This window comes from Lactuca sativa, chromosome 4, assembly GCF_002870075.4.
Source record: "Lactuca sativa cultivar Salinas chromosome 4, Lsat_Salinas_v11, whole genome shotgun sequence".
Lineage (NCBI taxonomy): Eukaryota > Viridiplantae > Streptophyta > Magnoliopsida > Asterales > Asteraceae > Lactuca > Lactuca sativa.
The window spans coordinates 156,417,891-156,433,977 of NC_056626.2; the positions used below are offsets into that span (position 1 = coordinate 156,417,891).

The 16,087-nt window shown below is 36.2% G+C and overlaps 4 protein-coding genes across 4 annotated transcripts; 2 read left to right on the plus strand and 2 right to left on the minus strand.

Annotated features, from left to right (window-relative positions):
* The first annotated feature begins 1,138 nt into the window (after positions 1–1,138).
* Positions 1,139–2,861, plus strand: LOC111915297 (uncharacterized). The gene is made up of 3 exons (XM_023910965.2): positions 1,139–1,675; positions 1,746–1,995; positions 2,083–2,861. The coding sequence occupies exons 1-3, from the start codon at positions 1,139–1,141 to the stop codon at positions 2,859–2,861; spliced, it is 1,566 nt and encodes a 521-aa protein (XP_023766733.2).
* A 1,699-nt stretch (positions 2,862–4,560) lies between these two features.
* LOC111915312 (tyrosine-sulfated glycopeptide receptor 1) lies at positions 4,561–8,496 on the plus strand. Its single transcript, XM_023910978.3, has one exon. The coding sequence runs from the start codon at positions 5,004–5,006 to the stop codon at positions 8,178–8,180; it is 3,177 nt and encodes a 1,058-aa protein (XP_023766746.1). The 5' UTR covers positions 4,561–5,003; the 3' UTR covers positions 8,181–8,496.
* A 117-nt stretch (positions 8,497–8,613) lies between these two features.
* On the minus strand, positions 8,614–9,866 carry LOC111915313 (small polypeptide DEVIL 8). The gene is made up of 2 exons (XM_023910979.2): positions 9,405–9,866; positions 8,614–9,306 (listed from the first exon to the last, which is right to left on the minus strand). Exons 1-2 carry the CDS (start codon positions 9,562–9,564, stop codon positions 9,191–9,193), a joined length of 276 nt encoding a protein of 91 aa, XP_023766747.1. The 5' UTR covers positions 9,565–9,866; the 3' UTR covers positions 8,614–9,190.
* A 1,458-nt stretch (positions 9,867–11,324) lies between these two features.
* Positions 11,325–14,934, minus strand: LOC111915314 (15-cis-phytoene desaturase, chloroplastic/chromoplastic). Its single transcript, XM_023910980.3, has 12 exons — positions 14,727–14,934; positions 13,890–14,184; positions 13,672–13,804; positions 13,483–13,571; positions 13,344–13,401; positions 13,088–13,243; positions 12,856–13,004; positions 12,617–12,736; positions 12,315–12,528; positions 12,123–12,225; positions 11,598–12,042; positions 11,325–11,523 (listed from the first exon to the last, which is right to left on the minus strand). The coding sequence occupies exons 2-12, from the start codon at positions 14,109–14,111 to the stop codon at positions 11,467–11,469; spliced, it is 1,746 nt and encodes a 581-aa protein (XP_023766748.1). The 5' UTR covers positions 14,112–14,184; positions 14,727–14,934; the 3' UTR covers positions 11,325–11,466.
* Positions 14,935–16,087: the final 1,153 nt, after the last annotated feature.

Sequence of the window (16,087 nt, forward strand, 5' to 3'; positions counted from 1 at the left end):
TAAAGGTGCTTTCTCATTATCCCCTAAGTATAATAGGAAAAGGAGTTGGACCAAGGACAAATCTTTGTCATCATGCAATAAGAAATTGGCCATGGGTGATGTTAGTGAAGCTAATGTAGATGGGGATAAGGATCATGCACCTAATGATTTTGATGAGGCAGCTAATGAATTTGATCTTGGATTGTACCAACAGATTTTAGAATCTAATTCTGAATTTGATAATGGATTCAATGAAGAGAAGGAAGGGGATGAAAGGGAGGAGGTAGTTAATGAAGTTAGTGCTAATGTAGATATGAGGAATTATGAGAAGGATGCTAGAGTTGAAGATGATATAGATATGGGGGGTTATCAGATGGATGCTAGAGTTGAAGATGAAGTAGATATGGGGGGTTATCAGATGGATACTGGAGTTGAAGATGAAGTTACTCTTAATGTAGCTGAGGATGAAAGAGGTGATGGGGAGGAGGATAATGGTGAAAGAAGTGATGGGGAGGATGATAGTGATGAAAGAAGTGATGGAGAGGAGGATAGTGATGACAGTGACTTTTGGGTAGATGAGGATAACATAATTCCTAAAGTAGATGTAGATATGAAGGATTTTTACATGAGTATTGATCTGGAAGCTGAATTTATGGAAAAGAGAGTAACAAATCCCATGCATAATGATAGTGATGAAGACCCTAAAGACCCTGAAGATATGGATGTAATTGATAATGACCGATGGGATTCAATGGATGAGGGTTCTGATATGGAAAGGAAAAGGAGAGTTTTATTAAAAGAATTAGGGAAAGAGACAAGGTGCTCTCAAGGGGAGATGCATAAAGTTACTTTTAGGATAGGACAAAAATATAAAAGTAAAAAGGAGTTAAAGGAAAAAATACAATTGCATGCATTGGAAACCAGGAGGAATATATTCTTCAAGAAAAACGACAAAACAAGGTTAAGAGCTTTATGCAAAGGGACTGTAGCCTTTAATGAGGGTGATGTTGGTGAACCTACCCCTTTTCCTTGGGTGATACAAGGTTCTGGATCAAATAAAGATGGTAGTTAGATGATTAAAACATATAACCACGAACACAGATGCTTGCATACAAGAAAAGTGAGATCTGCAACTGCAAAGTTCATTGGGAAGCAAATAATGGATCAGGTTGAATTAAACCCAACAATCCCTGGGAAAGCTTTAAAAGAGCAACTGCAAAAGGAATATCAAGTGGGTTTCTCTATACATCAGATTTTTAGGGCTAAATCTAATGCAAAAAAACAAGTGCAAGGGGATTACAGAAAACAGTATGAGGTTCTCAGAGATTATATCTTAGAGCTACAGTCTACCAATCCAGATACAACTGTGAAGTTAGAATTTGAGTCTGAACCTAACTCCAATGCCACCTTAAGGAGATTTAAAATAATTTATGTGTGTCTGGGTGGAATGAAGAAAGGGTTTAGAGCTTGCCTGAGGGATTTTCTTGGTTTTGATGGGGCATTTATGAAGGGCCCTTTCCCAGGACAGATATTTACTGCAGTTGGGGTAGACTCAAACAATGGAATATACCCCCTGGTTTATGCTATTATTGAGTCTGAGAATACTCAAAGCTGGAAATGGTTTCTTGAGATTTTAGGAGATGACTTAGACCTATATGCAAACTCAAACTTCACATTTATAAGTGATAGACAAAAGGTATGTAATTGGTATCTTAAATTTACTATATTTGCATGAAATATACTAACTATGTTTTATTTCCTTATAGGGTTTACAGGCAGCCATTGCTCAGTTGTTTCCATGTGCTGAGCACAAATATTGTCTCAGGCATATACATGATAATATGAAGAGAACATGGAGATCCAATGAACACAAAGAACACTTGTGGAATTGTGCCACAGCAACAACAGTCCAAGAGTTCAACCACTTAATGAATGAATTCAACTTATTTGACAAGGATGCATATAATTGGTTGAAGCAGATCCCCCCACAACACTGGGCAAGAAGCCACTTCACAGGTAATTTCCAAATTTGCCCCTGAGGTGTATTACTTTGTTAGTACACTGTCTTACTTACTATTTACTTTGTTTTTGACAACATTTCAGGGAGAGCAATATCAGATATGCTTTTAAATAATCTTTGTGAAGTTTTCAACAACAAATTGGTTGAAGGAAGGGATAAGCCACTAATAACTTGCTTGGAGTACATCAGGGAATACATGATGAAAAGAATCTGCAATGTAATCAAGGTGCAAAATAAGTGTGTAGGGCCTCTAACTCCTTCTGCAACAAACATTATGGACAAAAATGTCTATTTGGCATCTCAGTACACAACTAGGTGGAATGGTTCAGACAAATACCAAGTGAAAGGGCCATGGCAGGATCAACAAGTTGTTGACATGGCAGAAAGGGTATGCAGCTGCAGGAAGTGGGAATTAACTGGCCTCCCTTGTAAACATGTCATAGCTGTCCTAAATGATAAAGCAGATAATGGTGAAAAGATTGGAGAGTTACACACTTATGTCCACAGGGTGCATTGGCTAGAAACTTGGAAAGCAGCTTATGTTCATAAGGTAGAGCCTATTAAAGGGAGAGCAATGTGGCCTATAAGTGATTGCCCAATTAAAATCACCCCTCCTCTGCACCATAATCAGCCTGGGAGACCCAAGAAAAAGAGAAGGCAATCTGCAGGGGAGAGAAGCCAGAAGAAAGGAGAGAATGGTAATGGTGCTAGTGGGAGTCAAACTGATGGGGCTAGTGGGAGTCAAACTCATGCTGCAAGTGGGAGTGGGAAGTTAACAAGGAAGTTTATTAGTGTGACTTGCAGCAAGTGTAAAAATAAAGGGCACAATGCTAGAACTTGCAAGGGCCAAGTAGGAAATTGAAGGGGTTTGAAGCTAGTTTGATGTCTTTTAGGTTTTACATGTCAACTGCTTATGTTTATTGTATGTTATGTACTTGATGTCTTTTGGTGTGGAAGATACATTGATGTTCTTTTTGGTACTTGATAGTATGTTACTAAAAACTGTATGTCTTTTGATTTATGGGAAAAACATATCAGAAATTTAATGGTATGGTTTATGGTATGTTTAATTTGATGTTAATTGCATACTTTACAATGTTTAAATCATACAATTGGATGTTATGGTTTATGGTATGTTTAATTTGTTGTTAATTGCATATTTTACAATGTTTAAATTTGTTGTTAATTGCATACATAAATGGAATGGTCAAAATATAGATACCAAATATAATTTCCATTGACATTTTGTTGCAAAACATGTCTTACATGGATTACATTGCTTACATCTTGAACAAAATACTACTTTCATACAACTTACCAAAATATTACACTGCTTACTGCTCACAGCTTACATCTTCAACAAAAAACTACATACCCAAACTATTAAATTCTCAAGCTACTTGTAAAATAGAACATACACAAAGAAAATCCAACTGCATAACAGGTAAATTTTGAGTCTTGTGGTCTGAGCCTTCACTTTGTTTATTGTCCTCAGCAATCCAGGTATGATGGCTTTTGAACGTTCACACATTGGACCATCATACCACCCAATAAAGCGACACTTCGATCCCTTCAAAAAAAAAGACAACACATGTTCTTAACATGTAATGCGACAACAATGATGCAAATACAAAATCCATTTGCTTACCTCAGTCGGGCATCCCCAGAAACGGCGACCTGGGTTTTTGTCGGTCCACGAAGTGCGAACAATAGCCATTTTACCACAGAAACACAACACCATTGTTAATTTCTTCAGAGGGAAATTGTGAATAGTGATCTGTTAGGGCTTGTGAAGAAGACGAGAACGAGGGATTAAAGCTTGAGGACAGCAGTATCATCGATTGATCTTATAGGAAGAGGAATTTATTAATTAAATATAGGGAGTAAAATAGGGAATGACGAAAATACCCTCCATTTGACAAGTCAAATGGATGGTAACGGGGGAAAAGTAACGGCAGTTAAGGTTTTGGACCAAAGTGGCAACAAAATGCAAACCTATGGTCCATCAATGCTAGCCCAAACATTTTTGGCCCAAAATGGAAATTTCCACCTAACCACAGGGACCATTCTTGCAATTTTCTTGTTTTTATTTTACTTGTAGCGAAAAGCATGCTAAATGAAGTCGTTATTTTCATTTAACAAAAGTTTTTTTTTTTTTAAATGCCTTTCATGTAATATAATTAATTCTTTCTTATAATGACCAAATATCAAAATATTCTAAATTTCTAATAAAAGAAAGTTGAGAAAACTAATCAAGTGGCTTCTACCTCTAACCCAAATCTCTATAAAATTGTGAAGCCAAAAGTTTTTATATGATGCATTATCACCATACCTTTATTTTTTTGTAATTGTCAATGGAGGAATAAGTATCGATTTGAAAAGAAAATTAAAAAACATATAAAGAGAGTATCTTTTTATCTCCACTTGGATTTTTTTAGGTCATTCTTTCTATACGAGTCCTGATTGGGTAATAATGCTTTCTTTATTTTCATTTATATTTATCATTTTCCATTTTCCATTTTCCATTTTCCAATTATTTATTTCAAGTCTTCCCCACCCCACCAGCACTTAAAAACAAACAAACGTTTGTGAATTGTGAATTGTGAATTGTGATTGTGAGCATAATGGTTTGATTTGATAACCCAATAACAAATTACACATCCAAACAGAAAAACCCACCACCAACACCATCATCATTATCACCATCGCCACCTCCACCACCACCACCAAACAGCCGCCCCCATTCCCAACAATTCATTATTCAAATAAAGTAAACGCTTCCATGATCACGATCATAAACCAAACGATTAAACTCACTCACACCCTTGATGCCTTCTTTCCCCTTTTTTAATATTGCTCCTCGTCAACATCCACTTGTCTCCTCCTTCATCAATGGATCATCATCATCATCATTCACTCATCTTCAACAATCTCTCCTATTCTTCCTAATCCCTCCTCCCATTTCTTCTTCTTCTTCTTCTTCTTCTTCTTCTCTGCAGCAATCATGCTGCCGAAACCAAAACCAAAACCCCTTTTCTTCTTCTTCTTCTTCCATCTGGGTTTTCTTCGATTGTTGATTATACTTGTGTTTCCAATACTACTTACAGATGCCGCTTGTTCCAGCTCTGATCGTGATTCGCTACTGTCATTCGCCGCCAACTTTCCCACCCTTAATTGGACTGCCGCCGTCGATTGCTGTTCATGGGATGGGATTGATTGCGATGATACAGGGGATCGGGTGGTGGAGCTGTCGTTACCTGATAGAGGTCTTCGTGGTGTAATTTCTTCTTCTCTTCAAACCATCAACACTCTCTCTCTCCTAAACCTGTCGTGTAATTTCCTATCTGGTCCCCTCCCCGATGAACTTTTCTCCTCTATGAACAACCTCCACACCATTGACGTGAGCTACAATAGGCTTTCTGGACAGTTACCGGACATCTTGCCGCCTACAATCCAATCGTTGAATTTCTCCGGTAATCGTTTCAATGGCACGATTCAAGCTGCGTTTTTCCAATCAACTCCAAGCTTGATTGCTCTCAATGTCAGCAACAATAGCTTCACTGGCGTCATTCCTCCTTCTATATGCGACAACTCACCGGGATTAGTGATTCTCGATTTCGCTTTGAACGACTTCACCGGAATTATCCCGTCAGGGTTTGGTGCCTGTTCTAACCTCCAGTTTTTGAGTATGGGTTTTAACAATCTCACAGGACAGATTCCGATAGATATCAACGGCGCTCGATCGCTGCAAGTCTTATCCTTACCCGGAAATTCTCTTACGGGAGAGATTGATGAAGGCATTACCAATCTCACCAACCTCAAGAGTCTTACCTTGTTTGGTAATTCGTTATCCGGCGACATCCCTCGCAATATCGGAAAGCTTTCATTCCTGGAAAGATTGGAACTTCACATTAATCGTCTCAATGGCACTCTCCCTCCATCATTGATGAATTGCACAAAGCTCAAACTGCTAAATTTGAGGGTCAACTTCTTAGTTGGCATCCTTTCGGATTTTGATTTCTCCAATTTTAGTCAACTCACCATAATTGACCTCGGTGAAAATCAATTCAACGGGGTTCTACCAAAAACCCTTTTCACCTGCAAATCACTTACCGCAATTCGACTGGCCAACAATAGGCTGGAAGGAGAACTGTTGGATGATGTTCTCCAATTACCATCGTTATCCTTCCTCTCGCTTCCAAACAACACCCTGAAGAACATCTCAAACGCATTCAATATTCTGAGACAGCACCAGAAGCTCACCACTCTGATTCTCTCCAAGAACTTCTTCTACGAAACCCTACCCAACGGAGAAATGTCCGGGTTTTTAAAACTTAAGATTATGGGGCTAGGTGGTTGCAAATTGTTTGGTCAAATTCCGACATGGCTGAGTTCGTTACAGAAGCTCCAGGTAATCGACCTCTCTCAAAATAACATCAATGGAACAATCCCCGGCTGGCTGGAAACCCTACCAAATCTTTTTTATCTCGATTTATCTAATAATTCTCTTTCTGGAACCTTCCCTATTGAGCTTACTAGACTCCCAGCACTTGGCTCACAACAAGTGCTCGACCATGTAAACAGTAGTTACTTAGAACTCCCTGTATTCGTCCAACCCCAAAACGCTTCCTATTTACAATACAACCAGCTCGCCACCCTCCCGCCGGCCTTATACCTAGCAAGCAACCACCTCATCGGCGACATCCCAGTTCAGGTCGGTCACCTCCAGTCAATTCACACCCTTGACCTCAGTCGAAACAATTTCTCAGGCACCATTCCAAGTTCAATCTCAAATCTAACAAACTTGGAAAAGCTCGACCTCTCTTACAATCTCCTATCTGGTGAGATCCCTTCTTCACTTAAAAACCTCAACTTTCTATCTTCTTTCAATGTCGCAAACAACAGTCTTCAAGGTCCTATCCCTACCGGAGGCCAATTCGGGACCTTTATGAGCCCAAGCTACGTAAACAATCCAGGGTTATGCGGTCCTCCCATCGACACCCTTTGTGGGAACCAAAATCGATCAAACACAACAGATTCTTCACGCAGAAAAGGCCCCAACAAGAAAATGATAGTCGGACTAATTTTAGGCATCTGCTTCGGAGTTGGCATCACTTTAACTTGTCTCGCATTATTCATACTATCCAAAAGACGGATCCTCCCAAGAGGTGACCCGGAGGTTTTCCACATGGACATGACCTCCTTCAATTCCACGTCAGCAGTTGAAGTCCCTAAAGACACAAGTGGAGTCATTTTGTTCCCAAACAACATGACTCCAGACACCAAGAACCTAACAATTTCAGACATCTTAAAAGCAACTGATAACTTCAGTCAAGCTAACATAATCGGGTGTGGTGGATTCGGTTTAGTCTACAAAGCAACTTTACCAAATGGAACAAAACTAGCAGTCAAGAAACTCTCAGGAGACATGGGTTTAATCGCTAGAGAATTCAAAGCAGAAGTGGAAGCATTATCAACAGCTCAACACAAGAACCTCGTATCCTTACAAGGTTACTGTGTACACGATGGATGCCAGCTGTTAATATATTCCTACATGGAAAACGGAAGCTTAGATTTCTGGCTACATGAAAAGACAGATGGAGCTTCAAGACTCGATTGGCCAACAAGATTGAAAATCTTGCAAGGTGCAAGCTGTGGACTTTCGTACATGCATCAAGTATGTGAACCACATATTGTGCATCGTGACATAAAGTCAAGCAACATTCTTTTAGATGAACAATTCGAAGCATATGTTGCAGATTTCGGATTATCTAGACTAATTCATCCCTACAATACACATGTCACAACCGAATTGGTGGGTACCCTGGGGTATATTCCACCTGAATATAGCCAGTCATGGATAGCCACTTTAAGAGGAGACATATATAGTTTTGGGGTTGTGATGCTTGAGCTACTCACCGGAAAAAGACCCATGGAGATTTTCCGGCCAAAAGCTTCAAGAGAATTGGTGGTTTGGGTGAATCAGTTGAGAAGAGAAGGGAAACAAGATGAAGTGTTTGATACCCTTTTGAAAGGTAAAGGGTTTGAAGAAGAGATGTTGCAGGTTCTTGATGTTGCATGCATGTGTGTGAATGTCAACCCTTTGAAAAGGCCAAGTGTTAAGGAAGTTGTTGATTGGCTTCATAATGTTGAGTTCAATAATCAGATACCAAAGCCTTGAAGAAATTTGGAGTTTTTCATTGTGTTGTCAATGTCACTGTAATTAGTTGTCTTGCTTTTTTTTCCTTTTTTTTTTTTTTTTACCTTTTTACCTCATGGCAATGCATTTATGTATAAAGAGAAACATCTCAACCTCATACAATTTTCAACTTTTTTAGCAGTGTCAACTTTGTTCTGACACTTGCTATCAGAGCTAATTGTATATGTATGATACTAGCATCATATTCGTAGCCATAGGCTTTAACTCTGGTTATGTTTAGATACTTTTTTGTATAATCACATGTAATGTTTGATTATATATGTATACTTTTGGATGACTATAGGGTGTTACAGTTACACTATTATGTTCAATTTCATACTATATCAAGTAAAGATTGCTTCAAATTTACGCAACTAAGTTTGTAACAATAAGAAAAGAAAGAAAATATCCCAAATTTCATCATAAGTTTTGGTACATTATTATTTATTCCAGCACTTATTAAATCAGCTGATGAGAGTGCTTTACATAATATAAGTAAGTAACAATAATTTATTTTCCACATGAACACACACATAAATACATACATAGACACACAAGATGTTTGTTATCTTTCAACCTTCCGATAGCTAGAGTCCTTCATGTCGGCCATGTCCACCGTTTCCGGTCACTGTCAAAACCTCAAATCTTCCTCCGATCAAATGCCCAAAAAACTCAAATGGAAGCGCTCCATTTGGGTCAAAAAAGAGATAAAAAGGGCAAATAAAGAGAGGTCAACATGAACAAGACGAAACCAGGAAATCAGAAGATGTAGTGAGAGAACTGAGAAAGGGTTTTTTTTTTGTAGTCATAATACCAACAGTCTTTCCTTCCAATTCCAACTGTTGGTGCTAAAAAGGACGAGATTAGCACTTAATTTACCATATGCCAACGAAAAAAGAGACGTGGGAAAAAGGGGATTGAGACATTGAGACATTGAGATTTGAGAGAGATTTTTAAGGAGTATATGCATAGAGACATCTGTTTGATAAGAACTAATCATCTCCCTGAATATACCAACAAAGCAACATGGTGGCGCAACGACGAAGGATGTAAATACGAGCGCGTTGTTTCTTGACCAAAGTAGCACACTTTCTTGTGATTCCATTACCTTTTCTTTTTGTTTCCATTTTTGAGTGTTTTCGTAAGAAGATTTGGGGAAAAAAAGCCACACAGAAGTGAAGCTGGACCCTGAGATGTAAAGTGTACGAGGGAAAGATGTATTTATAGATGGGTTAGCATCGAAAACCGTTGGCTGATTTGCATGGAAAAGAGATGAGGAGTTTAAGTTCAGCATTGATTGTTTTTTGTTTTTTATGTTAAACAGGGAAGAAAACAAGGCGAAAGGGGGGTGAATCAGCGAATGCATTCATGCGGGCTTAATAGTTTAATCACTTTATTCAGACGCCGTGAAAGAGAGAAGAGATTGGAAGCTGTGATGGGTTGTACTGTACAAGTGAAAGGAGAGAGATGTGGAGTTTTTGAGTAAAGTGGAAGGAAGTGAAAAGAGAGGGAAGGATGTTGTGATGGAATTTGGGATGCGTAGTGGGAACATGGTGTCGGCTTATTTGCCTTCACAAGTTATTACTTTATATCTATTTGCATTTCCAAGGCCATCTGTCATCACAAACACAATCTTTGGATTGGTGAAACTAAAATCCCACAAAATGTTGCTACTAAAAGTAAAACACATACATTTTTTTCTCTTATTTCCTCTACATACAAAAAAGTTTGAAAGAAAATTCATAGTCCCACAAGCATATCCATCTAAAGTTGATTTAGCACCATGAAGAGTAAAACTTAAATGAACCTCCATATCTTTCATATGGTGGTGGTTCCCCACACATATGTTCCATCTATAGGGGTTCATTTAGCATCATCATTCACAAAAATACGTGGGTTGGAGGGTGGTTAATTATAGTATAAGAGTTTTTTCCTTTAATTGTAGTTTCTGAAGCTCATTGTTAACCAATTAGTTTTAGGATTTTAACAAACGCTTAAGCACCTATGTAATTAGATAATAGATTGTGGTTTAGTAGGAACCATAGGATATAACCTTTTGGGGTTTGGGATATCGGTGTTTATTGAAGAACTTTTTAAATGGTTTTTTTGTATAAAATAATGAATTAACTTATTCAGAATTTGGTAAGTGTTTGTTTTATAATTTTTTCACTTTTTCTTATTTTTTTCAGAAAAAAGTGGTCAACGTTGAAGCTTGAGTTAATATTTGATTCGAAGTTCGGACAATCTCTTTCAAAATGTGCTTAATTCTCAAATGGCTACAACTAGATCATCTTGGTTGTAGTTATTATTTTTCTTTTAATTTATAAAAAGATTTAAATAAATTATAATAATATAGTTGAAGTATGAACTCTAATATGACTTAAAACAATACAAAATAAAGATTTAGGTAAACCTAAATAAAAATATAAATTTTCTAATAGATAATGTAAATAAAATATAGATGTTAAACTAATAAATCATTGTTATTTCGGTTATTACAATCAAGTATTGTTTAGTACATATTAAATAGGTTTTGTTTTTTTGTATAATAAAACTTGTTTATAATATATAGTTGTTGTTAATAAATTAGTAGATATATTACTCAATGTGCTTAAACTTACAATATATATAATGAAACTAATAATACTTGTCGCTAGTATCCAATTATACATAGCTGTAATGTTTAACTTTAGTTTTAACTCAACTGAATAGAATAAAGGAAATTTGATTCTACTGGATTTTAAAAGATCCTCCAAAATTTTGACACGTAAACAATGAGATTTGCCTATTTGGTAAATCCAATTTTGACTTTTCAAACCATTAGTCCTTCTGTCATAACTTCCAAAACCAAATCTTTTCTCAATATATAATCTTTACCACTTATCATCAAATACAATATTTTTTTTCTCAAATATCCAAAAAAGACAACTGTATTTAAAAGGTCAAATGAACACAACCCTATGCTTCATGCAACTCTCAAGTATTGTTCAAATTCAATGAATCAAGAATCCATTGACAATCACCTAAACCTTACTCTTTAAGCATTCAACCTTACTTCCTATTATCACCAAAATCCCACACTTTTTCTCTATTTCACAAGCAATTAGACTTATGTTACTTGATTAATAAATATAATTAACACGACAAATTTCTCATCTAAGCACTTAACCATAATATGCATTTCTTCTTTTACAAATACAAGAAAAATCATGTAAACAAGTTTCACTTTGGAATCTTGAATTCCTATAAATGTTTTTTTTTTTTAATGTTAGACAAGGCTTGCCTCAGCAACCACTTCACCCCGTGTAGCAAGCATCTCATAATCCTACAAAACATAATTCAAAAATCATTTACCAATTATAAAAACAACCTACTTTTATATATAGAATTGCAACTTACTTGTAAAATAGCTTGTGCACAAAATTTTCCAGATAAAACAGCACCCTCCATTGAAGCCAAATACTTTTGTTTAGTATAATCACCAGATAAATAAAATCCTTGAATTGGAGATCTTTGTAGGGGTCGACATGGTTCACAATCTGGAACAGTTTTATAAACAGACCTTGGTGTTTTAACAACTTTATATTTCAAGATTTTTGCTTTACTTTGATCAGCTGCAATTTCATCAGGAAAAAGCCTTGAAAGTTCACTCATTGTTGCATCAATAATATCAGTGTCACTTCTTGAAATCCATTCCTCAGCTGGAGCAAAAACCAACTCCAACATTGACTTATTCGGATCATAATATTCCTTACATGTCACTGACATGTCAGCATACACACTCAGCAGAGGTGACCTACTGAAAAGTAAGTGATCATATGTGTTTTTCAGCTTTCTGTCAAACCTGAAAAATAGTTTCCAAAATTCATTACACAAACAGGTTATAACCAAAAGTCAAAGTCAAAGTCAAAGTCAAAAACTAACCATATATGAACGTTTATAACAGGAACACCGACTAACTTCTCTAATTTTTTGAAATATGGAATTGGTTTCCATTCTTCGGGTAAAAGAAGCTTGAGAATGTCAACTGTTTGATGCAAAATAATCAAATATAAGTGGACCCCACATTCGATCAAATACATATTATAAAGTGAAATATTTGGAAACGTATAATACCAGGGGTAGCGAAAACATAAGCATCAGCTTCTAGAACATTCCCATCACTCAATAGAAAGTTCCGGACAGTTCCGTCTTTGTTTAACTCAATTTTTTGTATTCGTGAGTTGACTCTGACTTGGCCACCGAGTGACTCGATGTGGTCAACAATTGGCTTGCAAAGTCTTTCTGGTGGGCTCCCATCTAAAAATGCCATCTTGGAACCATGCTTTTCCTGTTTAATTTAAAAAAAAAAGATTATTGTTTGTTTTAACTTTTAAATTACTTAATTGGTAAAAGGTTTAAGATGATAATGAGTTTACCTGAAGAAAACGGTTTAGAGCAATGAGAATACATTGCATTGAAAGTTCATCTGGATTTATAAAGTTTAATGCTTTTGACATTGCAATAAACACTTCAGTAGTAACTCGATCAGGTATACCCTAGATAAAATAAGAAAAAAAAAACATTAATTAACGAAAAATCTTTCAATAAAAAAGCCTAAACTAAGGTTTAAGAACCCTAGATGTACAAAAAAAAAATTACTTAAATATTTACATACTTGCTTTCTCATCCAGTCCTGAACACTAAGCCCATCTTGGGCCTCAACATAAGCCTGTCCACCTAACATTGCAGGCAACAGCCCAATTGCAAACTTCACTTTCTCAGGCCACGTCAGCATTTCATTGTTCCTCAATATAGCAAAAATTCCTGAAATACCATGTACAATTACATCTTTTAGGATCATGAAAAAAAAAATCGGCGTTTGACTAAAATAAACACATCAAACTTACCATTCAATGGTGCAGGTAAAACATCTGGGAAGTCAAACCTACTAAATTCTCCAGGCTTATTTGGCATTGCAAATATCATAGAATGCTCCTTCCACTGTAATCTATCATTAATTCCTAGCTCTCCAAATAAATTTTGTACATTTGGGTAAGCTCCAACTTCAAGAAAATGAAGAACAAGAAAGTCACTGTGTATTAGGTATAAAGTTACATATGTCCAAAAATTGCTTCAAGGGTAATAAGAAAGGGTGAAACTTACAGAATATGTGTAAACCTGTCTCATACCAATCTCCATCATCATCTTTCCAAGCTGCCACCTATGTCATGTGGGAAGAAATATCAAATATGAAACATGAATTTGAGAAGAAAATGAAAATAAAGATGGGAACTTTATAGACCTTTCCACCAAGAACATCTCTTGCTTCTAGTAAAATTGGCTTGTGACCTGCATCAGCTAAATACTTAGCAGTTGATAAACCAGCTAAACCTGTATATGCATAATGTGAAAAAGTTAGTTACATAACAAACTACATGTTAGTAGAGATAATCATTTATAAATACATAATCTTTAGTATAAATTATATTACCTGCACCAGCAATTACAATCTTCAATGGCTTAGATGGGCGTGGGGAAGTTCTGAAGGTTGAAGACAAGTAAGCAGCTTCCAAGAAATTAGATGTGTTATCAAGATCTGGTCTTGGATAATCAACACAAACTACCTATTGGATTATTAGAGATACATTTGTTGATTAACTTGATGCTATGAAGAAGAATCAAATTCATGTTGTTAGATAATAAAGGTACCTTTAGAGGGGAGACATTCTTCTTTGATCTTGGTGTAAAAGAACGAGCACTTGGGAATTGCAATCTGTTACCCATAGCATCACAGCATCCAAATGACAAAACATCTTTTTGCCCTGAGGTAATCTTGAAACAATCTCTTGAAGTGATTTGTGTGCTTGAAAGATTCATTACTATACACTTTCCACTTGAGTTAATGGCAGAAACATTTCCAAACAGAGACATATCACCTCACCAAACACCCAATTTGGGTTCACCACAACAAGCTTTTAGGGTCAGTAGGTCAACAGTAAAAGCCCTGCCATTATAAAACTTGTAAGCATACTCAGCTTCATTTAGAGAAGTATGCAGACAGTTTCTACTCTTTCCTCACTCCTGATGAACTAAATAAGTATCGAAAAAGTTGAGAAAGAAGAAAAGGTATCCGGAAGTAGAATAAATAATCGTTTTTAAATTGAAAATAATCGTTTTTTAATAAAACTTTATAATCGGATCAGAAAGTAGAACAAGTATTACTAAAGAACTCGATTTTAAAATACTAAAAAGGATAAGTGATAATTGGAATTCTGATAGCTGCAACTTTGACTTTGAAATTCGATGGATAATCAGCTAATAGAGGACGAAAGGAGTGATAAAACTGCTCACCGACTTCTGATTATACAGTTAAATTACAAAATTCGCAAACAATGGAACAAGAGATAATCCCCCTAAAATTTATGCCAACCACATACATAATTTATTACATCCTTTCAATTTGAACTAAAACACAGTAAGATTAAACGAATTTTTGGTGATGAAAACATGACAGAAGAAATGAAGAAGATCAATGAGCTACTTTACCTTTTGTTATAACTGAATGGATGTTATGGTGGGTGGGAGATTTGAGGTACAATCTGACTGTGTGGGCAAGCAGACGTGATGATTGAGACGAGAGTTGGAGGTGCTTCAATGGAAGAGAAGAAGATGGAAAGAGAGAGAATGGGGGATAAAAATAGGCGTTCAATTTTGGGATTGTTTTTGGCTTCTTTCGTTGTTGGAACTTCGTCAGCCATGGTTAGGAATATACCGTCTACAGCTTAACTGCAACGGATGTTTTAAAAACAATTTCTATGATAACAATAAATAGTAAATTACATGAATGGTCCCTAGAGTTTATGACAGTGAGTGCGTTTATTCTATAATTATTTTCTTAACTTGGATCATTTGATTTTGTTACATCGTTTGATTTTTACCGTGGGCGTGTTCGGCACGGAGCGTTTGGGAGCTTCTAGCGTTTGACAAAAAGCTTCGTTTAAAACAAAAAGTCTCGTTTGACACTACAAGCTTCTAGCGTTTAGTTTAATCAAAACGCTCCAAATCCAAAAGTTACTTCATGTAGCGTTTAACAAAACGCTACAAGCTACCTGCTACAAGTTACCCGCTATCAGCTAGTTTTACTGAACACGTCCCGTATCTTAAATAACTATATTCCCCATTTATGATTATTTAAAGCTTGATTATTGTTTTGAGTTTATACCTAATATAGGGTCCACCCTTTTTATGAAACAATCTTACTGTTTTTTTCAAGTTGCGTTGCTAGAAAGACGATCAACCAATAGCCTTATGTCGTCGTTCTTTAATTCTCAACCATTTCATTCTGCCTCTCTTTACTCCGCTACCTTTTTCTATTCTAGCTTTGAAGAACTCACATAATCAAATATTTAAGTTTGATGTAAAAAAAAAAAACCAGGCTATAAGATTTTGTATCGATTTTGGTTAGGATAAAGGTGGAAGATTAAGGAATCAATTAGCCAAAAGACAAGGAAAATCAATCAAGGAAGAACGAATCCTAGCCAATTTCTCTCATCTATGGGTACAATAATAACATTCACCGATATTTTTATTCTTCAACCTCCATGAATGTTTCTATGTTATAGTCTTAAGTATTGAGTTTTTATGGGTCTTATCTAAAAAAAACTTCCTCACAAAACAATTAGCAATGATTGCAAACAAATTTTGTTTTTTTCATGACTACACAGATACAATTTCATACACGTAAACCTACACTGCACATGATAGAGATACATATTTGGGAGATAACCCTATGTTTTCTATGTTTTAGAGGGTCAGGCATTCCAATCGACCGAGTTTTCTACACCAAAATAGTGGAGATGAACGTGAACGACCAAAACTTCAAAATAAAAAACACATTTCATATTAGA